Here is a 24,439-nt window from a genome sequence, read left to right as displayed (position 1 = left end):
GGAGTCATCTTCATTCTGCTGGCGAGCATTTGTCCTGCCGTTTGTTTGGATGCTGCTGCAGTGCCACTCCCCCTAAACGCCCCTCGCCGCCCCTTTCCGCCTGTCAGCATCCACACAATTCAACTTCAACTTTTGATACTCATCTGAATTTGCATTATTTTCTTTTGCTGCTGTTTACGTTGATTCTGATTTTAATCTTTCAACTGCGCTCCGCTTTTCTCGTTGCCTCGCTTTATTTAGTTTGGAATCTTTTTTCCCTGTCCGATTTGCCAGTGATATGTACCTGCTGCTGCTGCCGTCGTCGTCGTCCAGGTGAACAGGTTTCCTTTCTTTTGTCTGTCGCGCTCGGCAGGTTCCAACGCACTCTCCACTCGCCTTTTTCCCATTTTCCCCCGGCAGTCCTCACCATTCATTCCATTCGAGTAAGGGCAGGAAAAAAGTATCCTAATTGGTATTAAAATTGACGTTATTTTTTTCTCTTTGCCATTGTATTTGGATGCCTTAATAGCTAGAATGGTGCCGCATTTGTCTTCTGGATCCTTCTCCCTGCGCACTTTATTCAAATTGCATTAAGGCGACGGGGAAATCGAGAGTCGTAACCCGACCAAAGTTGGACGACTTTGGGCAAAACGCATTTTTCAGATTGCATCGCTTGCCGATGGCCGAGATTAAAATCGAAATATAAACAGGCTTCTGTGGCTCCTCCGATTACGTCGCCCCTCAGAACAGTCCGATATTTAAACCCTGCACTCGGTTTCATTTTTTCCGTACTTTTGTTTCGTTTTTATCATTTAATTTTTTTGTTACCTGAATTTTATCTTTTGTTTGGCGCTCGGGTTTAATGCCGCGAGCATTTTGTCGGGGAGTTATGGGAAAAATGAAAAAAAAAATTCTCTGCAGGATTAAATTTAAATGTGGCCACTTACACGTAATTAAGTTCGCTGCACTTTGTTTAAATATATATTAAGCCGTTTTTATTTTGCCAGCAGCGATATGCAAAAATAATTAAGCCGGCAGTAAAATTTTAGTAAAGCTTAAATTGAGATGCAACGGAATTTGCAGCAAAAGATTGCAGGGCAGTCAAATAAAATATTTTAAAGTCTTTAAAGTGGCATGAATTCGGCATATCAGAATGGTATAGGTCAGTTCCAATAAGGTAAATTAAGGTTAACAGTACAGCACTCCGAAAACCGTTGAATTGGTTCCACTTCCCCTTTTACAGGCTGCTTATAATTTCGTGTGGACAGCATTACTCCGAAAGATAATGTTCCAACTTATGTTAAGAGTTAACAGGCTGAAAACCATTTAAAATACAATTGTGTTCTGACTAAAACATAAAATAATTGCATAGCTATTCTTTAATTGTTGTGGATTAAAAAAATAAATTTAAATGTTATTATTCTTGTTATTTATTTTTATGTTTTTTCCTGTTCTTCTTGGATTTCTAATCATATATTAACAACTTCTAAACGGTCTAATAGATTCCACTGAAGTATTTCTAAGAACTTATGTTATTCTCTCCGAGATTCTATGTGGATTCTGTGAGCGAGCTGTTGATTCTGACGGGTTTTGTTTGTGGATGTCATCTGAAATGTGTGTCATTGTAAAAGTGGCCACCAGTGACTTTTATGCCAAACCAATTTAAATATAACCGCAGTAAGATCACATCAGTTCAATCGGAATAAATGATAAATTATGAATAAATATTTCTTAAAAAGTGTTATACTACCATTTATTGTTTTAATTATAAAAAACATTAGCTTAAAAATCCTGGACAAATAAAAAAAATGTCAAAAATCCAATAACATCTTATTATATTTTCCTTTGTATAATAAATCAATTACTTTTTTAAAAATTTAAATAAATATATTAAAATTATGCTAGTGTTTGCAGTAAATTTTGTCTAGCAAGATCAAGAACTTCCTGGCAAACAGACAATCCTCTTGTGGCCATTAAATTAAATGTTAACATAGCTTCCACATTTCGTGGAATGCTACTCTCTCGCATTTTTTCTCCGATGGAGGCGGCGCCTGCGCACTGTGCGTTCTCTACGCAGGTTTAACATAGCGTCCACAGGAGACACATGCGATCCACTGGCGATGCAGTCGCCGACTCGATTCATAAATTGCGTTTAGTATTGCCGAGAGATTCAAGCGTTGTGGTACTCGAAATCGTGAGGCGCGCGTGCTGTTGCGTTTGAATTGAGTTCGATCAAAGATTCATTGTGTCGCGTGCACATTGTCGATTTTTGTGTTCAAAAGTGCTAAAATCGAGTTAAGAAATCGGCTAAAGCTAAGCCCAAAAAGTGACCAATGCCCTGCCAAATTCACTGCCTCTAAATAGTGAAAGATCCTTTGAGTTGCTCGTTCGTCGTCGCCTGTCGGTTGTCGTCAGTTCGTCGCGAGTTGTTGCAACTTCGTGAGAAAAACACTAGAGCCTTAAAGCCTGGCAAAAATCAGCCAAAAATCAAGTAATTCAAGCTCTATAAGACAGCGATAATTTATCTATCAATTCTAAAATAATAATAATCCAAAAAAAATCGTGTTGCCGCTGTGCTCGTGAGATGTTGCTGCTGCAACAGCCGCAGAATCGTGTGGCCCAGTGTCAGTGATTGAGAAATACATGCGACTGAACGTAACTCAGGATGATGCCAAGCGGATTACACACAAGGATTAAATAACAAAGTAATTTGCATATCTGGAAAATAAATTGAAATCATGACAGCGAACTAGGCACAAATTTATGCACGAATATTAGCCGGAGTTCCCTGCTCGCTGGATCCTTGGAGCGAACGGATGTCCGTTCATGTCCATGTTGCGAGTCAATGAAACTTTTAATTGTGCACGCGTGTCCCCCCCTCGGAGGCCCAACCCCCTTTCCACCCCACACCTGTTCAATCGGGGAGCCTTCGTGCCCGTGGGCCCCGCCCCCTTTGGGTTTATGTTCATGTTTCCCGCATATTTGTCATGGACATCGCCTGGATGAATGCATGACTGGGTGAATAATCTCCTGGGGAACGTGGAGGGGAGGGGTGGGGAGTCCCCCGGGAACAGGAATAAAAGTGCAACCATCAAGCCATACAGACTTTTAAAACTTGTGCAAGGAATATGCTGTGTGGGATATGAAATTGTTTTGGCACAGAAGAGGAGATGTTGAACTTTCAATAAAGTTTTGGGAAAGCCGCCCACATATTGAAGGAAATTTAAAGTGTGCCTTTTAGAACTTTAAAGGATATTCTTCTATTTTGGAGAAAACTTTTAATGAAGAATTCTTGGCAAATAACTTTTTTATGAAACCATAAGGGACAGTTTCTTTACCAAATCTATATTACAATCTTGGGAATAATAATAAAAATAATTTAGTTTAACTACATTTTTACCACCTTTTTCTTTCAATCGTATTCAATTATCTTTGAACTCAAATCCTTTTTAAATTAAAGCGCCCCACAACTCCTGATATTTCTGCTCGCTTGCCTCGCTAACTTTATTAACCAGTAAGTGGAACTTCCTCTTGTTCCGCCCTTAAGCTCTCCGCCAAATCTCAACTTATTTTCAATTATCATGTCATCTGGTGGCAAGCCACTCTCCGTTCAGCTTTTCATCCCCTTTCCTTTTGGCCACCAGCTGCACTTGAACTCCATGTTGGTAATTCGGAAAATCCCCCTCGCCAAAAAAAGGGACCAGGAGAAAATTTACTATCGCCACCAACGCCAATTGAAGCACTTGTCCACGCTCCCTGACCTCAAGCCACCCCCTCCCCCGGCTTTACTACGCCCGCCCGTCCTCCGCTTTTCCCCCCAACTCCCACCCGCTTTCCTCGCCCTCTTCTTCCTTCTCCTCGTTATGTTTTTTGCGGTCAGTTGAGGCCGCGTGCCGAGCTTCCATTGTATGTGTGTTTTTCGTGTTTAATTTTTTTTCCTGTGCACCCAGTACTTGCAGATATTGGGGTATGTTGTATGGGTAAATGGTTGGGAAAGGAAGAGTTTTAGAATTTATCTCGGGACCTATTTGAGGCAGAACTTAAATATTTGGGATGTGAATTGTTTAGTAAAAGAAAGAAGAACTCAACAATTTTTAAATGAAATTTTACCCGGTATCTGATAGTCCTGAAACGGTACTTGCATTTGTTTTTTATTTTTCGAAAGGACATGGTTCTGGGTGTGAGTCAAAGAACAGTAGCAAAAAACAGCAGAAAAGGAGGAGAAAGTGGAGGTGAAGGAGCAAAGGACACCGCCAAGTTGACCTCGTGTCGCCTGCAGCGTTAATTTATAATTTACTCTCGGCTCACTGAAATCGCCTAGCACCCCGAGACCCCCCTGAAACCTCCCCCTGAAAACCTCCTTGAGAGCTCCCGCTTTTATTATTATTATTTCTGTGCGTTTCCACGCGCTTTTCCCTGGCCAACCTCAGAAAAAGGAAAAAGGTCCTTTGCCCCCATCATCATCTACCAACGTTTTTGCCACTTTTGACTTTTTTACATTTGCCGACGGGCCTGAATGTTGTTTTTTTTTGTGCCCGTTGTTGTTCCTGTTATTGTTGCCTTTGCTGTGTTTTCCTGTTCGTGTTGTTGTTGCGGTGTCCCTTGAATTTACTGGCAAACAAGGCAGGAATATCCAAAAACCTGCTACCGAAATTCAGACCCCCTCATTCTTGTTTTTTTCTCGCCTTTTCAACTACTCATTGTTGTTGCTTGCTTCTGTTTTTAGTGCCTTAATTTCGCTGTTTGTCTGTATGCTTTTTGGGTTTTTTTTCAAGGGGAGATGCTCTCTCCTGTTTTTAAATATTTTTGACTTTTGGCCCCGCGACTGTTGCTCGTCTTACTTTCTCCTTCCAGCACTTCCAGACTTTTTCGCTCGTTTGTTTGTTGTTTTAATTAATTTGTAAATTTACTCGACCAGATTAAAGCAAAAGAGAAGCAAATTAGCCAGAGACTTCGCCAACAAAAATGCAGATGGACGACAGATGTCATTTGGAGAAAGAGGGGGAGAAATTCCTGGGTTAGGAATGGGTAAACCAAAGTGGGGCATGAAGTATTCAACAAATTTTCTTGCTAATATATAAATAGCCAGAAACACTTAGCAATTGGACCGGATTAGTTTTAAGAGCTTAAATAATTCAATAATCTGAAACGAGCAAAAAGCTTTGAGAATAAACACAATAAACGTGAAGACAAAGAAATCTCGTAATTAATAAAATTGAGTTCATAAAACAAATGCAAATGAACCAGAAAACCATAAATAGAATTTCCAACAAAAATGGAATTCATGAAAAATAACATTTTAAATCTTAAACAATAAATATGCAAAACAATGCGAAAAGTGATATTTTTTTTGGTTTTATTCAGAATTATTTCAGATAGAATCACGATTTCCAGCATAAATATTTACTATTGTTCAAATAAATGAATGCCATTATTTGATTTTCTTAAACATTCCTGTAAAATGATGCAAATAAAATGTGCATTTTCTTGAAATCACAATTAGTGTTAAACAAATCTGAATTACTCTGTGGCTGAGTCAACAAATTGGCAACCTGAACGACAGACTCTCGAGTTGCCTAGACAAACAGTGTCCCAGATTTTATATTTATATTTACGTTCATGTTACGAAGCGTCTATCAAATTTCCCTGTCAATCTGGGTTTTCGTACCAGGAAGATCCCATCTCCCCCCAGAACTCCGGGCTTCATCTTTCGTCAAGCTGCCAGCTCGAAGTTTGCCAATAATAATAATTCAATTTCCTGCCGACGAAGTCGAGTCACTCAAGAAAAACACTTCTGCGGAAAACTCAGTGGGCAACACATTCGCCCGACGGCCATTTAATTGCTCCTACAAAGCCTGAACAAAGGCTGGATAAAATTATATGCAGCACAAAACAAATATATACAAGTGGAATTATTTTTGCAGCTGTTTTTTGCTGGGGCCTTTGTTTAAAGTATTTAACTTTGGTTTAACCGCAATGGCAAAACTTTGTCTTGGTCTTTCTCCCGAGGTATTGACACATTGGTGAGGATTTGTGCTTCACTGCGACGGCAACATGAAGTCGGCCAATAAAATTCCTTGCGGTGTCTGAGCCAAAAACGAATTTCAAATTAAATAAACAAAAAAAAAAACACAAGAAACAAAGCAGCAAAAAAAAAAACTCCCAAATGTGCAATTAAAAAATTTTACAGTCATAACTTTTTATTATGGAGCATAATTCAGACTTTTTATGCCGGGGAGGGAAAATGAAAAGGGGCGGCGTAGTGGCTCCACTGCGCGTGTTTAATTTCGTTTTTCGTCCTGTTTTTCCAATAAATTTTCTTCCCTTTTGCACGCAATTTCCTCACTTAAACTTTTTCCCACTTTCCCTGTTCCAGCTCGAATTTCTTTATTTTTTTTGGGATATATAATTGCTTTAAAGCCAACCGACCGACCTGCCAACACTTTTATGTGTCTGTTTCATCATTTTTGGGTGGCAACAAATTCCCGGCTTGTTTACGTTTCACATTTGGTAGTTCAGCTTCGGTTTCTAACTATAGATTTTTATCACGACACGAGGCGGTTTCGTTTCATATTTTTTATTGGACCTAAATGTCGACACGTGGATAGTTTGCCATATACGACCGGCTCACATTTTTAGATGCATTTTAATTGGAGTTTTGTTGGGGCCTTTTTATAGTGAGTGATTATCGTGCGGATTAAAAATACAGAAATGGGAACAAAGGGGTTCGTAATTGGTTCAAAGATCTTGAATTACCATCTGGTACAAGGTTTTATAGCTTTAATTATTTTTTTTATAATTTTAAATTGGTTTATTATGATTTCTTTTATATTGCTTTATAAAAAAATATTATTTATTTGTTATTCATACCTCATAGCTCCTGTTAACTATATTTATACCATAAACTATTAATCTTCCTCACCTCACCGATGCGAACGTTTCATAATACCCTCATTTCTCACATGTGAAACACATTAACCTCCGCCCATTAAGCTGTCCGACAGCCAATAATTGTCGCTTCAACTAAATAATGCATAAATAATGCAGCAGGGATAACAAACTGAAACTCAAACAGAAACAGGATCAGGGGAGCGGCGATGTGGGATGGATACTAACCCATTCGGGCCAAAGGGGTGGCTCTGTTAGTGGATTTGTCGGCCAACAAAGTGAGAAAACCGCAACGGAGCGGCATAAAAAATGCATAAAACGAGGACAGAATAAAGTCATAAAGTAAAAATTGCAGACATGCGGGGAAAAAGGGGGCTGGAAAGGAGCGTCCTGAGACCCAGGAAAATAAAGGAGTGTGTGGGGTGGAAAAGGGGAAAAGGAGGAAAAGTGAGTCAGTCAGTTGTTGTTCTTGTTGAGCTTGGGTCTTGTTTGAGGTTTCAATAGGTCATAATTCACGCCTAGTCGCCGCTTTTCCCCCTCCATTTCCCCCGTTGAGTTGCCCTGTCGTTAGGCGCCTTGAAAAAAGGCTCAGGAGGAAAATAAGTGGGCGGGGCAGGGGGCAAACGTGTGGGTGTTCTGCTGGCGCCACATACACGCTCTCGTAAAAAAGAACAAAAACATGTGTGTGCACAACCAATATGAGAAGGGGGAACAGCTAGAGTTACTGTCTATATGTGGAAGATCACATAAAAAGACGGCACTGTGGTTTTGGAGACTAGAAAATGTACATAGAATATTTAAATTTGAGGTTAAAAAGGTACTAAAAATGTAAAGTATTAAATATTTCATTAATACTTCGAAATAATTTAAATTTATTGGAGGTTAGTTTTGTAAATATATAATTTTCACTTACTGTTGATGGCTACTTTTTAAAAACTTTTCGCATTCTAAAAAGTTAAATTGAAGCTTCAAAAAAAAGTGGCCCTTCCTGGCAAAAAAGAGATGAAATGGTTATCATGTGTTAGTTGTATCCTCTTTCCTTTCCATTTCCACCCGTTTATCCCACCTCTCACACTTGTGCATTGTGCAAATTTGTTTTGGTCGCTGGTGTTGTGTTTGTTTTTACATTAGTTGTGGTCTGTCTCCGGCTGGCCACTTGGTGAAAAACTGAGCGGAGAGGGGGTGTTGAAAATGGGGAGAAAAAGGGGTGGTGGTCTGATGCCTGGTTTTGTCTTCTTTATGGCTGCTAACGATGAAAAATGTTTGCGTGGTGCGTGTCGCAGCGCCTGCTGAGTTTTCCCCTAGCCTCTTACTTCTTTTCCACAACCCCCCTCGTTTTTCCACCACATCCCTGGGCTCATTCCTCACCTCTTTGCATGCGTGGCCCTTTGTGCATATGTCAGAGTCGCACTTAGAAGCTTAAAAAAAATAAACACGAAAAATAAACCTTTTAAAAATTAGATTAGCATTGAAAACCGAAGTTTAAAATACCCTTTGAAAGCCAGATAATTTTAGTTAGTCATATTTAAAGCAAAGAATTATCTTTTAAAAATAAATGAAGAATGTATATCAATCTAACACAGATAAATTTAAATTATTATTATTTAATATTTTTATAATAGTGTCCAAGGATTGTTCGTATGTCAGCTTACAGCCACCTTATTCATGTAGATTAAAATCTTTTCTTTTATCCAAAACCTAGAGAAATTATTAATTGACTCATTAGGGTAGCCACCCCAATCATGCTTGAAATCCCTCAAAAGTTAATTATCCCTTCATAGTTTTACTTAAAATTAAAATACCCTCAGCGAGGGCACAAAAACGCTTTTATCCTTTTTTTCTCCCGGTTCTGTTCGTCGATTGTATAGTTAATCCCCATTAGAGGAGTGGGTGTGGCCAGGGGCTGGCGTCAGCTTTAGGGTTGTCGCCCGCAGGTAATCGCAGCGAGGGGTAAGTAGTGGTGAATGGCGGATGGGGATGGGGGCTACAGTCAATGGCACTTTCGGTTATGACCATAAAGTGCCTGCCATGGCCCAAACCCGCGTTCCAAGTGGTCTGCGTCTGGTTGTGGTGTCTATACATACCCCTTCCCCTTTCCCGCCTCTACTTTCTTTTTGCTTGTTAGTAGGGCTTACGCAATGCGATTCTCACCCCTCAAAAGCTCAGCCCTCCTACATAATTAAGATCGCGTGCTGAACTTAGTCCGCTTAACTAACTTTGCATTAGTGGGGAGAAATTAAAATTCACTGGACTGTCGCAGATAGCCGTTCATATATCACAGACATATTATATTTGCTAATGTAAATCCTTTGACGTAGTCCAAGTGATAGAACAGGGAGATTTTTCTTTGGGAAAGAGTAAAAGCATTTAGGGGAAATAAAGTTAAATAGGGCTTGATAAATGCTGGCTTTTAGTGACATTTTGGTTTCCAAGAAAAGGAGTTTAGACCAATAGAACAACCAAAGCTAAAAGGTGATTTATCTAAAATATAAAAATAAATATTTCCCCTTAAACGATTTTCAATCATTTTAACCCCTACATGGAAAACCCATTTAAAGTCAATTCAAATCTCAGCCAATTATGCAACTTGTGATTGCAACCCAGCTTCTTTTTGTGGTAATTAAAAAATAATAAAAACACAGATAAAAAACATTAAATGCAAAGATAAGGAGCCGGAGAAATCCAATTAATTGCAAACTGAAGCCAATTAAGTTGACAGGCCAAAGGAGCGGGGAAAAGCGGGAAAAGGCGAATACATCCTGTTGCTCTTCTCACCTGAGCAAATACGCGAAGTCACACACAATCACACACCTAGACCGCCAATTAACACACTCACACAGGAAAAGCGCGAGGGAAAACGGGAAAAAGAGATGGCATATGCGTAGGCAGGGAAAACCGCACAATACAGACGCTACGGGACTTCCTCTGGCCCCTCAAAAAGTCAAGGCAACCCAAAGGATTTTCCTCGGACTAAAAGAAAAAAATTATAAATTAAAAAAAGTGTTTTTGAATTTTAAACACAATTCAAGGTGCGACTTGGTAACAAAAACAACCTGAAGCTGCATAACAAAATAGCTGATTCGGAGTCTGGTGTTCCTTAAAGCTAAATATGGAGGGGAAAATAAAGAAAACGGAGGGGAAAGTGCTAAAAAAAAAGAAGAACAAAATAAGGACAGGCACTACCATATATGTATGTAATAACATGGCGGTTCCCCCTTTTTCGCTTTGGCGGCACATTTGAAAATAATTTTCCAAGCATTTGTTATCCGTATGAAATGTGCCAAGGATACGCGACGACCTCCTCGGAGTCTGTGTGTTGGTGCTTTTGTGTTTGTATTGGTAATGTGTGTATGTATGTATATATTGCGCCTTTTGACTCGTTACGCGGCTCTCCGCTCCACAGAAAAATCCCACGAGTTTATCGGCTCCTGTACTGATTCCACCCTATAAACATTTTCTAAGGATAAAGTTTATTAGGCAATACCATAATTTAATTACATTTTATTTTAAAAATATTTTTTTAATAAAATCCATTTTATATTTATTTATTTAAATAACTTAAAGACTACAAATAGTACTTTTTTTCATCTAGCCACACTTTCAATTTAATGGGTATCAATTGGTCTACACTTTTCCTCATATTTTCCACCTTGCCCCATCAGTTAGTTATAAACACGCGTTTTTAGTACATTGAAAAAAGCAAAATGTAAACAGGGAAAGGAGGTAGAGGAGGATCGAGGACGGAGGATTTGCCTCCATTAAATAAACAATTTTTTTGTCATAGATATAGAAACACACACGGGCTCATACATGTAGGATATTTTATGAGCCACCGTGTGTGTGGAAAATTGTTGACATTGAAATTTTACGAGCTTTGCTCTGCCATTGTCCCAGCTCAGGGGAATAGGTGTATATATATAGCTATATGTGTATATATCCACCACCGCGCTCCGACTTTTTGCTTTTAATTAAAAATATATGTAGCCGAATATAAATAAAATGTTTGTAGCCTAGCTACCATACCAATAAAATCACAAAATGTTTTTCAAACCTTTTGTGTTTGCCCCGGCAATTTGGACAGGTTGAAATGTGATTACCTACATTCTATTTGCCTTTTGATTTTGGCCAAGTACTCGGTATAAAATGAAAACATGTTCAATATTTAAATTCCAAACTGTTGACTTATCTCATGTGCAAAATATACATTTATTTTTGCCTTTTGGCAGGCGCATCAAGTGCAATTAGTTGTGAAAATAAATAAAAGCCCAGATTACAAGAGGCGTACATTTTTGTTTTGAGTGACTTTTGGTACTTCTCTCTGAAATATTCCATTAAAAGCGGAAAAAGATGTGCAATTATTGCTCGAGATGCTGAAAAAGTCAGTCAAATAAAATATTAAACTCTATTATTTAAATTGCCACCCGGAGAGGAAGTCGGGCGACTCCTTTCGCACTTCCCATCAGACTTTTCAAGGGGCGCAAGCAAAGTTTGTAGGAGTGAAAACTCTTTGTCGAGTGCAAGGAAAACAAGAAACAAAAAGCTCCTAGAAACGTGAAACGAGATTCTCTCCTTCGACGAACGGAGAGATGGAGATTGTAACGCGAAGCTGGCTAAAATTGAAGTAACATTCTATTATTAACAACGCCACTCGTTGCTGCCACTTCATAAACAGCAGCAGACTGCCAAGAGCCGAGAATGAGAAGAGCAATATGAAACAATGGCAGCAACAATGGATGATGGCCAGGCGAAGGACTGAAGGACTGCGAGATATAGGGGGTCTGAGGTACCAAAGGACCGAGGGACCCAAGGACCCCGGGACGGACTCACAGACAGGACAACAACGTGACGACGTCGTCATCGCCAACAAAGTGTTGACATCTTTTTGCCCATTCATTGTGTGTCCCCAGTCCATCCATCTCTCTGCCGCCCGGAACTCGCAACTCCCCCATCGGGCAACAATCCTTGACTAACGCTATTCGTCCTTTTTAATTAATTTCACTTACTGCAGTCTCTCTGTCCTACAGCCTTCCTGTCCTCGCATCCTTTTCGATGGTACAGAGAAAAAATAAACCTAAAATATTTAAAGTGATTTCAGGATTTTGGTAATAATAGAAATATTTATTACTCAGTGATTAAAATGTTATAATTTATTTAAGGATCTTGGCAATATAGATATATTATTTACCAAAAGTAATGATATTTTCTCAGTGCTTTCCTTCAGGTTGTCAATGTGACATGGTCCAGTCTCAGGTTGAACCCAATGGGTGATGGTGAAAAGATGGTGTTCTATGGGCTGCCATACCTAGTTTTGCCACCAGATAAGTTTTCTTCATAAATTTATAAGCGTCACGTTGCTGACACTCTCACATACATATCTCTCACACACTTCTTTTGCCACCTTCCCTTCTCACCTGTGCCCCAGATAGACAGACTAACAGACAGAAGGACAGACAGACAAAAAGACGGGTGAAGGCCTTTTGGGGCGCCACAGGAAGCGGATTCACAGAGGGATCAGGCTGGCACCCAATAAAGCTCAGTGGTGGGGAATAAAAAGGGGGGCAAATCACTTATGCAAATTGGCCAAGAATTTCTCGCATTGTTCGCTCTGTTGTGAGAAATAAAATTTTAACAAAAATCCAAGAGAAAATGTTGTTTAAGGAAAAGCATGATTTAAAGCGTGAGAGGTTTAAATCAATATTAGTTTTTTACCATTTCTAAAGATTTAAAAATGAATATTTTAAGGAGTTGTATATATATTTTTATGATGTTGTATAAACAAGTCATCTTTACGATTTCACAACCAAGATAAAACCTCGATAATAACCCAACAATTACTCTGTTAATCTCTGGCCCACTTAGCACCCTGCCTACATATCAAACCGTATCTCATCTTCCGGGTAGAGTTTCCGGGCCACTCGGCACCTGGCAGTCATCCCGTGCACCTGCCCTTTCACCTGGCCACTGGGCCATTATTTCGTTTGGGGCTCTGGCAGAATGGCCAAATTAAATAACCATGTGCTCCTTCTGCTCCGAGTGAGTTGAGTTATGGCCTGAGCTCTCCGTCGTGTGGGAATGTCGAAAATTAGATTTCCCGGACAACAGGTTTCCATTATTGGTGCTCCTTCGCATTTCGCTTTGCATAATACATAAATATTTTCTATTTGCCGTCATATTCCATTCGCTGGCTTAAAATGGGAAATGGGGAAACCTACTCGCACTCGCATTCGTACCGAGAGAGGTGGCGTCTGGGGTCTCGAGTGGCAGCAATAGGCACAGCATAAATAAGCAGGCTTTTCCGAGGCAGCCTTCCGAGGCAGGTGGAAAATGTGGGTGGGGCAGGTGGCATGGGGCATTTGGCTTGGCAGGAGCTTGCCACTCGTCACTCACCCATTTTGCCATTTGCCATTCATGCGTCGTCCTGGTCTCAGACATCATTCATACAAATGTCTGAGCCAGCTCCTGCGCCTTCTGCTCCTTCAGCTCCTTTAGATCCTTCTTGGCCATTGGATTTTCCCCTCCCTGCCTTTTTTTTTTATTATTTATGTTACTCATTCGACTCGTATCCTGCTTGTTGATTGCTTTGCCTACACGTGTAGTTTCTCTTTCTTGGCTCCTCTCCTTATTTACCAATTCCTGTGGCCCTCTCCTCACCTTTTTGGGGGGTGGTCGGAAAATGGGGTGGCTCTGGCCCCTTTGTTCACTCGCCCCGTCGCGCTAATATTATGAATGGCAACTCATGCATTGTAGCCAGTTTTCCTCGGTCTCAGCTTCTGTTTCTGTTCTATTGCTGGCTCCTCGGAAAATTGTGGTTGCCCTCTCACCTGCAAAATTTTCTGCATATGGGTAATTCAGGTGCGGTTTGGGAAACGGAAAGGGATTTTTTGTGTACCTATTGGAATGACTTTTCAAAATGGTGGAAAATTAATATTAAACAATTACTTATTATTACTACTTACAAAATAAATATCCAGTATTTTTTCTAAAAAAGTAAAAAGAAATAATATGCAAGAAATTGTAGTTTTTATTAATTTGAAATGTTTTAATTGGAATTTAACGTTTTTTTTGGGTATTTTTTTGTCCTTACATTCAAATTTTTATAAAAATGTAAGTAAATAGCTCAATATTTTTTAACTGTTTATAATTTTTTTTGTTGTTTCATTGTGTTTGTTTTTATTGTGTTTAATATTTTGTTTGAATATTAATTTTTTAAATCTATATTTCTATTTATACAGCAATTTATTTTTTTGCCGAACCCTAAAAACTCGCTAATCCGCTCCTGATTTTTCCGTTAACCGTAAAAGTGTCAATGTAAGCCCCCCTGTGTCCGTGTGTGTGTTCGTCCTTGCGTGCGTGCATGTGTGAGTGTTTATATTAGAAGAATCGTTGTAAGCCCCTTTTGGCCAAACAAAATGCTGCTAAATTGCTTCAAGAAGGCGAAGAATAGAGGCAAATAAAGTAGAGCACATAAGTAACAAGCACACACACACACGACCGAGAGGGAAAGTCTCCGGAAAAGCTGTGGGGGAAAGTGCCTGGGAAATTGGGGTGGAGCAGTCAGATACTTAAATCTTACCATTTTGCCCGCATTAAGTTATATATTTCACCTGGCCGAGAAAACTGAAACTGAACTGACGGAGTGCGTTTGCTTTTCCCCCAAAACAATTCACTTTTCCTGTGCATTTCCATCTGACTGAATCGGGGGGTAATAAAAAATTGAGGTCAATTTGTTTTGGCATGTTGAAAGGTTGACAAAAATGTACTTTCATATTCCATATTCCAACGGTTGCTTTATTTGCGCAAGCCGGAATGTATGTTTCCCTGCCAGCGACCGACATTGTTGTTAAATATAACAAAGTTTATTTATTTATTATTTACACTGCCCTCGGCACAACTGCCAAGGTTGTGGGTCTCCGGTCGCCGGTCACTTGGTCTGCAGCTCGTCCGCCCGTCGAGGCTTCCCTGTAATCTGTCAGAGATATTGCTCGCAGTCCTTCTGTCTGTCTGTCTGCGCTGGCATTTTAAATATTTAAGTCATTTTCATGCCCCAAAAGGGAGCAACATCATTAAACTTATTGGGTTTCGGTGCCGGGCAATTGCATTCGAAATGAGTGGGTGGATATGAGTGGGGGATACCTGCCCGGTATTCTCGGAGGATTCCTTTCTGTGTGGCTTGTGCCTTTTGTGCTCCGCCTTCGGGGGGCGTGTCTGTAAAGTTCGTTCCCGATGAATTTGAATGAAGAGGCGTCGACGTATTGATCCAATTTGCTAGAGGTGAAAATTGGACAGATCCCGGCTTGAAAATTACCGAACAAGTTGGGTAATTTTATGAACTCGAAGAACTACAAAAGTTTGGGTGATTTAATGGGCGGACCATAAGTTATAGGATATTAACAGGTCAAGGAAAAATAAAATAATGAACAGGGCATATATAATTTAAAATGGTTTAAACACAATTGTTAGAACAAAATAAATTTAAATAATTCAATCACAAAATATTGTTTTGAGTTTCTTTTTTTTTAAAGGATAATAGTTTTCCGAAGGCTGCATTGACTTTTCCCCAGCACAAAAAGGGTCCCCACGACTTCCTCATTCCGATTTGCATTCACATACAATTCCAATTCTGGCCAAAATCCACTTTGTAATTAAGAAAGCTTGATCGAACACGCTGCAGTATGCAGATTTTGCTTCGAATTCCCCCCAAAAGTGCTCCATATTATGCACTTTTCACCAGGGGGAAAATTTTCAGGATGAGGGGAAAGCTGAGGGGCGGGCCCCACACAGCTAGCTCTACATGCATTTCTCTGATTCAATTTGCAATTCAATATTTTGTTGCTCTTTTCTTTTTCGCCTGTTTCCCCATCCAAATTGTGCATAAATGAAAACTAATTCGGGCAAATGTTTTTCCATTGTTTTAATGTTTGGCATTTTCTATTTGCAGTGGCGAGTGTCAGCGACAGCCAGCGACTGATGATGGAAAAATCGAATTGAACAACAAATCACAGAAGCGGAGAAAACCAGAGAACAAGTGGAAAAGATGAGATTGAAAATGCAAGCAGCTGCAGGAAAAAGCGAGAAAAACACGAAACCGCGGCTAGACCAAATGGGAAACTTATGAAAAGCACTAAAAACCGAGCAAGTGCAAGCGAGAATAAAGGAACAAAAACAACGTCGAAAAGAGGAAAATTAAAGCAACAATTACCGGGAAAATCGGGGCCAAGAACCCTGGAGAATACACAAAAACAATAAACGCTCTTAGAGGAAAAGTCGCGACTTAAAAACTACGCCAAAAAGGAAGGGATTCCCATTAAATTACCCAAGAAAAATGGATACATTTTTCGCTGCGGCTTTCCACCGGCAGCTAGTGGCTTTTCTTCTGGTCCTGGCCGCAGCTTTTCCACTGGGCCAAGGAGAACAGCACCCCGCAACAGCCGATGAAGGTAGGTACCACCCAGTTTTCTAGCTCCCCAGTTCTCGAGTTCCATTTAATTTAGGGATACACAAAATTCACGGAAGTGGCACAGCATAAATAAATAAAAGGCACCGTAAAAACAACAAACAAACACATTTCGAATTGCGTGAAAACCTCAATTGAAATATAAACAGCGTAACCGCAGAAAACCAGTTGAAAATGTTTTGAATTTAATGCAGGGTTGCCACAACAACAGCGTCAATAACACACCCAGAAAACAAAATAGACTAAAAAGGGGCCTAATTACCTAAAATTTTAGGAAATATGGCCAGAAAAACGCGCCAAGGCCATGCATTACCTAAAATGTTGTCCATGTGGACTATATTTTGTACGCAGTCTTGAATTTATTTCTGGTAATGGTTACCTAAAAAAATGGCTAGTGGACTAGATTTTTAGGTCAGAATTACCTAAATATTAGGTATTTAAAAAAAAGCTAGGATTTTTACTATTGATAGTAACATATTTGATTATTTTAATTGCTTATATTGTATTATTCGGAAAAGCAAATATTTTATCTTTCTGAAAAAACAATCACTTTATTTTGTCCTCGGTGGGAATCGATCCCGGGTCTTCTGCGCGAGAGTCCAATAGGCTAGCCTCTGGTCTACGGAACTACTTAAAGGCCCTGCGGCAAAACCAAAGCCTGCTTCAAGGGGCTCAGGCGAATTCTATTTTTAGAATAGGGCACTATTACCTTAAAAGTAGGAAAATAGTCCACGTAGGTATTGATTTTATATATTGAAACTTTTCCATCACTAGCTTTAAGAAAAGTCTAAAAAATTTTTTAACATTAAACTTAAAAAACCGAATAATTTGTTTATTAATATTAGGGACCAATATTTGTATTAAGTTGTGAGTGATAATCGACTTTAAATTATTCCTAAATTTTAGGTCTTATGGACCAATTTGAAGGTTACGATGGCCTATAAAAATCTCTTTAGCTTTACCTAAAAAGTAGGAACATAGTCCACATGCTAATATTTTTAGGTAACCCATTACCTAAATCTGAAATTTTAGTCTATTTAAATTTTTTAGGTCATACGTTACCTAAAAAATAGTCCCACATTTCTCTGGGTGCACCGAACAACCAAAAACAACCACGATAAAAATGCCAGCGAAAGCAATTTAGACATTAACACTATTTTCGGAGGGCGGGACTATAAATTCCAATTAAAGCTGAAAAATACTTATTATTGTGCTAAATAAAAGAAACTATGTAGAATTTGATATTTGACAGGATAAAGGATTTTTTGTTGTGTGCCAACGGACAATACGAACCGAAATTCATAAAAAATTCAACATTTAAAATTGTTTTTTCTCCCCAGCCGCTGTTTTCCTCCGTAATGACATTTCACGGACATCCAAATGAAATTAGAGAACATGTCAATGAGTTTGTTTATATAAATGGGGCATGGCCCGAACCCAAAACCTCGGCCTGCGATTGCGTTTAGTTTTCCCATTAGGCAAACGGAGGCGGAACCCAACAGGCCAAACATCTGGCGGGCAAAACCGAAAACTACACACTGGCATTGAGGGTTAATTGCACAGGGAAATGGGAAAGAGGGAAATTTAATTTTTGACTTTCCGGATCCCGGGGATCAGTGCCCGAAAAAATAAATGTCGTGCTTCAATAGCAAAGCCCAGCGGGAATAACTGAATGGTGACTGCAGCTGCCATTGTAAATTTTAGTAATTACCAAAGTGTGACTATTCAAAAATTAATAGTTTTTCTGTTAAAAATAATCTTTGCTTCCTATTATTTATTTATAATAAATATATGTTTTAAAGCTCATTACCAGAAAGAAATTGCATCAAATTGTTAGAAAATTGTAACTTTATAGATTGTTTTTGACAGTCCTTCCGCTTGAATTGTGACATGTGGAAAATCGCATTTGAACTTTTCCTCACCCTTGTCACCCCTCAGCGCTTCGTCACCCTCTGGTTTATATTTTCCCCACCCCTCGCGATCCCGAGATCATCATTGTGTCATTGTCATCAGTGTCAAAGCCAAATGTGATTTAAACTCGATTATTCTCAATTATTTTGTTACATGCATTTCATTTCCAGTGACTCAGGCCCCCTCCCCACCAAAAAAAAAGACACCCTAAAAACTGGAATTATTTTTCTGTGCTTCATGCTTTTATTGGTTCACTTGAGTGGATTTGGTCTGGGGACTTTATTTTTTCCCTTCCTTCGCTTCGACTCGCTGCATTTGTTTGATTGAAATTGATTTTGTCTCGCCTGCGGGGATTTGTCGGAACGGAATGCCAGACTCCAGAACCAGACCTTATAAAACATTATTTTCAAGTACTCTCGCTCTCTCCCACTTGACTTACCCGAGTTGACTCCTCCAATAAAGATTAAATTCATGCCGAATGGCCTCTCATTGAGATATATGGTGAAGGAAGGGAAAGGAAACGAAAGGAAGGAGAGGTCTTTCTCTAAGTGCTTTCAGATGCTGCCTCGTTATGGTAATCTTGTAATGCCCCCCGCGCCCCTGGGTTTTGACTTATTTATAACACCATTCGAAGTGATTACGATCTTAATTGTAAGTGATGCACTTGTTCGCATGCGAGTACATGTAGGACATAGTTTTTCACCCCCCAGTTTAGCAGAGGGTCGCAACTATCCCACACACACGGAAAGCGGCTGTCCCTTTTCTCACTCCCAGCTGAAAGGTTCATGCCCTTAACGAGGCTATATCTAATCAAATATTCAACCTTTTTTTAGTCGGCTAAACTGATTTCATGGCAGCGATAAGCAAATATCTGCCATTCCCAACAAATTACTTGTTAACAAGTGCATTTTAATGTTCAGCTTTTTGGCCAAATTGTGGCACATGTGTGTGTATTTTGTATTTCTCTGTGTTTTTCTGTGGACGGAGTGGCCACAACTGAAATTCATGTGGGCTATAAAAAAAAACCGACTAAACACAAGCCTACAAATGGCCAAAACCCTCACTTAGTGTGTGTGTGTTTTGGCCAATTGGAACAGAAAATTGTGAAATGGTTTTTGTGCTTTGTGATTGCGGCCCTTTTTTTCCGCTTCTGCTACCTCGATTTCAATGTAATTTGAACATGCAAACCGTATGCTTAACTGCAGTATATACGGTCATGGGCGTCGTTAAGGGGTGTTAGAATTAAAATTAGGACAATATGGTTAAGATTTTAAAGGGTGTAGGATTTGTCTTAGCTTGCGGTAGAGTATTAAAACAAAGTCATTCAAATATTATTAAAATTCTCTCAATTAAAAATAATTTACAAAGTCAAAAACTATGTAAACGTTGGTAATGGGTTGTCTGTCAAAAAAGGGCGTTCAATCAAAGTTCACCATGTCAAAAACTGGCATTTTTCTTTCGCTTTTATAAAATTGATTTTCCGCATTTTTCCGCTTTTCCCCCTTTGCGAATGAGACGTTGATTACCCGAGTTAAATCGAAAATGGGATTCAATTTCTACACAATTCCATGGATTAAACTGTTAACTTTCGATCTAATTAAATGGATTGGCTTCGGTTTCCATTCACGGAACTCGTCATCAAGAGGGGCCAAAGTACGTCAGTAAAAAAGGTCGGAAAATGCTTTGAATAATAATCCGGGGGAGGTTAAAAAATCAAATCGGGAAGAGGTCGCAGCTGTTTTGACGCAGAAATAATCCATTAATTCAATAAATGTGTAGCGCGAGTTTTTATCTTTTTAAAACGTTGTTTTTTTCTTCCTTTGGCGCCATTCGCTTTGGAAGTCAAATATTTGTACAATAATTTGTGGAAAAATGCTGGCGGCAGCAGCAGCATCTGGTGACGAAATCAAAACCGATCCCTGACCGGGACTAAGCGCTCCTGCAAATAAGCGGCGGCGGTCCTTTTCCCTATCACCGTTGCTCATTTTAATCTTTGATTTTCGGGAATATTGGCGGAGGACAAGCGAGGACCCCCGACGCAGGACCCTCGACCCACAACAGGAGCTAAGCACACAGACATGGTTGCAAACATGGAAAATACTTGAAAAATTACTCACCCGCAGCGGCGACGCAGATCCCAGAATCCGGAATCCAAAACCCGGCAGCAGCCGGCAGCCAGAATAAATGAATGAATGAAAATGTTGTGGAAAATCCCAGGGAAACATTTTGAGCAAACACACATGCATGTGGAAGGGCCAGAGGGTGCCGGTGAGGATTTCGGGTACGAATGGTTACGGTTACGGGCACATTCACATTCGATGGCCAGCAGCGGGTGGCTCAAAAATCAATGGGCTCAAAATATTAAAGCGCTCGATTTCCATGTTTTCCATGTTTGCCAAAGAGCCCTCGATCCCGCCTTTTCCTTTTTCCCCCTTTCCCCTGCTCGATTTCCGTGTGTGCGCTCCGATTTCGATTCTGATTCCGATTCCGCTCGAGATTGCCGTTTGTGCATTGGCGGCTGCCTTTTCGATTTGTAAATTGGCACTCAATGAATCAATGGATTTCGCCTCATTTTTAGTTCTGGCCGCAGTGGTCAGCGAGGGAAGCTTCAAGAGTTGGGAAAAATATTTAAGGAGAGAGGATACAAACGATTTTTAACCAAAGAATGAATAGAATCTTATAATAATGTTTGGGGAGTATATAGATTAATTCAAATTCAACGATTTATTTAATTAAAAAATGTTATATACACTCCTCTTGCTAAAGAAATCATTTTTTTGATTAACAACAACATCACTTCATAAATCATCCACAAAGAGAAGACCGACTTGGGTCAAAAATTGGGGGAAGTTTGGTATTCAAAAATTCTGCAACAACAAATCTTTTCTAAAATTTCCCCCACAACTAAGGACTGGTTTCGCCATTGTAATAGGTATACATTTTTTCCCTTTTCCCTTAGCGTTTCAGATCAACTTTTCGATCCCCCTTCTCGCCATCTCCATATATGCTCCACATACAAATCAGTCAAAGTGTTTTTCGGCCTTTTCATCGAGTATATTTTTTCCACGCTCTTCAGGTTTTGAGCAGACTGATCTCATATTTGTGTGGAGATTTCGGGCAGAGTTTCTGGCATTCGCTTATAATGTACTTGACCTGGGTGGATATTTTAAAGGCAGGCGAAGGGAAATGGAGGCAGACTTCGCCTATCGCGCGGCACAATAAACTGGTAAAAGTGCAGTCTGGTTTCTATGCATCGGTGTGTGTGTGCGGTTTTTGCGGGATGTCCTTCCTTTGAGCCTGTGGCCGTGACTGTGGATTCGCTTCGAGTGTGTCCTGTGTCCCTCCTTCCTTTTTGGCCGGCGAACGTGTGGCATGCTCCATTTGTGCGCTGATATACGGAATTATGCTGAAATCACGTTCCCACACAAAAATGTAATGGAAGGAGAGCGGGCTTAGGATAAGAGTTTTCCTCTCCTGCATGTGGAAAATCTCGGCATGAAGGAGCCACCAAGAAAAGTGCTTCCTGCATAAGCGATTTTCCACTGTCGATGTGTTTGTTTGTGTGTGGGGTCCTTGCTTTCATGTTGTTTCTGCTATTGCTGTGCATTATTATGTTTGTGTCTTTTCCTCTTTCGGGAAATGCTTTCAACTATTTTTATAGCAGCAGGAGTGGCTCAAAAATAAAGAGCGAGCGCAGGAAAAAACCGTATGTTTACTTATGTAGCTGCCTGGCATAGAAATCGATAGTAATCCACTTGATCGATACCGTCGTCGTCGTCCTGCAGGGTGAATTGGTAATTTGACAAAATTATATGACATGGGAAACCAATTTGGAACTGGGAAAATTAATTTGGTTCGATTTGTGTGGTCTCACAAGTCATTGAAATCAATTTTTAATGTAATTAGGGGGGAAAGTTCAAGAGGGAAGTGAAAAAGGAGGCACTTGACACAAGAATACCCTGCAATCAGTGTCTGTTATTATTACCCACTAAATAATTCACTGAACGTGTGGCCGGGAAATTGAATCCATAGCTGTAAAGATTATTTTCAAGGCCTAAGCTTTCTTATCAACTAATTCGTCGGTATTTATAGAAACCGAACACTTTAAGTGCCGCCTCGTTAAAACTTAAACGTTTGATCCAAAATCAATTGGTTAAATCTGAGAGCCGGCTATTTTAACCCTTTTTTCCTGGCTTACGGCCAATTTAACGATCACACCTTGAATGGGTAGTAACTGTCACCTCATCTCCATCACAATGCGAGCTGTGAATGACTTTGAATTAATGGGCCAGTGTGTGTGATTGGGTTAGAATTTCATCCGACGGATGATGCCAATCAATGGCCACTTTTATTGCCCCTGCCATATAAACCTGGATTTCATGAGAGTCACTTACTTAGTTGATGGTAGTTCAGTGCAGTGAAAGAAATCCTTTCTTAACTCTTATCTGATTTATGAAATAAAATCCTTGTCTAGACAATTTTGTATACTGTATGCACTTTATGTTCAAAGCATTTCTGTGCCCTTGCAAATGCTCAACATATACTATTATTTTTTCGTTGTGTACCATTTCTTTTCCCCATGATAAATGGTGGGCGTGTGGAAATCAGGAGAGAAATCACCTCTCCAGGGGGATGATGACATGGCAAGTGACATGGCCAAAATCAAATCATTGTCTCAGCGGCGTAGGAGGAAACATCCTCCTGCACTCTGCTTCAAATTAACTCGGGGGAAAATGGAGAGAAAGAAAGGATGCTGAAAAATAATGGAGATTTATCAATCGCATTATCTAGCCATCAATCTTGTCAAAAACTGATAGATGAGCCATTATCTGACAAATTATCTGTCGCGCGTGTGTGTGTTCGATGGGTTTGAGATTTACAAATTAGAGTCATTCGGTCAATAAATATTCTCCAACCGATTGATGGGTGGATTTTCTCAAGAAAAATCATGGGATGGGGTTGGATTTCTCCCAAGTAATAAATAAATTCTGCTCATCGCAGGAAAAGTAAATTATAAAATACTTCAATAAATAAAATTTTTTTGGATACAAGTAGTTATTATTCAGTTATTTATTTTCCAAATAATCTACTTAATACGAAATGGGAAACGCTATAGTTTTGACTTTGTCACCAATGACATGGGCCTCGTAGTGAAAATTCTTCTCAACTACAACTCCATTGAGCTGTTTGGGAAATTGAATAGATTCATCGACGCAGTTGAAAGTCCATTGCCAAGCCTGAGAAAGTCTGGTAACCAAATCGAAGCACTGCGCCAATTTCGATGACCACACAGAAACCGAGTCGAAGTTCAGGCCTTCCCGCTTATAAAGCTTTACCACTTCATTGAGATTTCGAAAAGTACTCAAGGTCATCACAGCCGTGGGCTTATCACCGAAATAGTACTGGGGAAAATCCAAAACTATAATGGGCGATCCTTTCATCCTGCGACCATATCTTTTTTTCGTATCTGTCTCCTCGAATTCCTCGATGTGAATGGTTGAGCAGTTCATGCGGTCGATAAGCTTCACCGTTTTCAAGTAATTTGGATGGTGTTGAATGCGCTCGTTCATGGGCTTTAAATTGGCACGGATTTTCTTAATCACCTCGTCCCTTATTGATTCCTCCACCAAAACGGTTGCCACCAGGCCACTTCCAATCGGATGGATCAAATCGGAGACTATAGCCCCTATAACCTGGTCCATATCCCCACTGTCGAATAGAATCATTATGCGCGGAAGGACCCAATTTTTATGGGTTCCATCCTCTGGATAACTGTGGACATGTCGCGAAAGTAAGGACAAGTAAATGTCCGAAATTCGCCCTTCCTGGTCAGTCATTAAGTAACGCTTGGAATTTGGCTATTGCTTACATATACTTTTAATTTATTTGAAGGCAAAAAGTAAAAGCACACTTTTTTGTTTGATTTACTTAAATGTTTAACTTTTATTCGTATCTTATCTTCCTATAATAAAAATGCGAGCTTCAGACATTTAAGCATCAATAAATAAACTCAAGTCAACGGCGAATAAATAATTTAAAATATGGTATTAACTTGAAAAACAGTCGGATGGAGGGAAAATTTATGAGACGCCTTTTAAAGTGTTTTTTTTTCAGACCGAAAAACTGTCCATGAATATTCACGAGTAATTTACAAACTAGCTGCACTCCCCTGCTTTTTCGGATCCAATTTGTTAATGAAGTTATCAA

At 39.7% G+C, this 24,439-nt stretch overlaps 2 protein-coding genes and 1 long non-coding RNA gene across 8 annotated transcripts in view; 1 reads left to right on the top strand and 2 right to left on the bottom strand.

The window, feature by feature from the left end:
* side-V (sidestep V) overlaps nucleotides 1–24,439 on the top strand; it is an 88,147-nt gene that overhangs the window by 39,001 nt on the left and 24,707 nt on the right. The window contains exons 1-2 of one of the 2 annotated variants that reach the window (XM_017150402.3): nucleotides 2,149–2,684; nucleotides 15,806–16,304. In XM_017150402.3, coding sequence (XP_017005891.2) covers nucleotides 16,190–16,304 — 115 coding nt within the window. In that variant the 5' untranslated portion in view covers nucleotides 2,149–2,684; nucleotides 15,806–16,189. Of the gene's footprint in view, nucleotides 1–2,148; nucleotides 2,685–15,805; nucleotides 16,305–24,439 lie in introns of those variants that run through there. The other variant, XM_070213099.1, reaches the window with a different exon arrangement.
* Nucleotides 12,642–15,111, bottom strand: LOC138912387 (uncharacterized). Of its 5 annotated transcripts, XR_011417915.1 has the most exons (5): nucleotides 14,743–15,111; nucleotides 14,628–14,685; nucleotides 14,441–14,557; nucleotides 13,824–13,846; nucleotides 12,642–13,768 (listed from the first exon to the last, which is right to left on the bottom strand). It is a non-coding gene; the product is annotated as an uncharacterized lncRNA (long non-coding RNA). The 5 variants fall into 5 exon arrangements; XR_011417913.1 differs by having other exon boundaries at nucleotides 14,628–15,111; XR_011417917.1 differs by having other exon boundaries at nucleotides 12,642–13,756; nucleotides 14,628–15,111.
* LOC108063342 (uncharacterized) lies at nucleotides 23,302–24,150 on the bottom strand. Its single transcript, XM_017150404.3, has one exon. It carries the CDS (start codon nucleotides 24,067–24,069, stop codon nucleotides 23,323–23,325), a length of 747 nt encoding a protein of 248 aa, XP_017005893.2. The 5' UTR covers nucleotides 24,070–24,150; the 3' UTR covers nucleotides 23,302–23,322.

Source organism: Drosophila takahashii, chromosome 2R (genome assembly GCF_030179915.1).
Source record: "Drosophila takahashii strain IR98-3 E-12201 chromosome 2R, DtakHiC1v2, whole genome shotgun sequence".
Taxonomy (NCBI): domain Eukaryota; kingdom Metazoa; phylum Arthropoda; class Insecta; order Diptera; family Drosophilidae; genus Drosophila; species Drosophila takahashii.
This window is presented reverse-complemented; position numbering and strand designations above follow the sequence as displayed.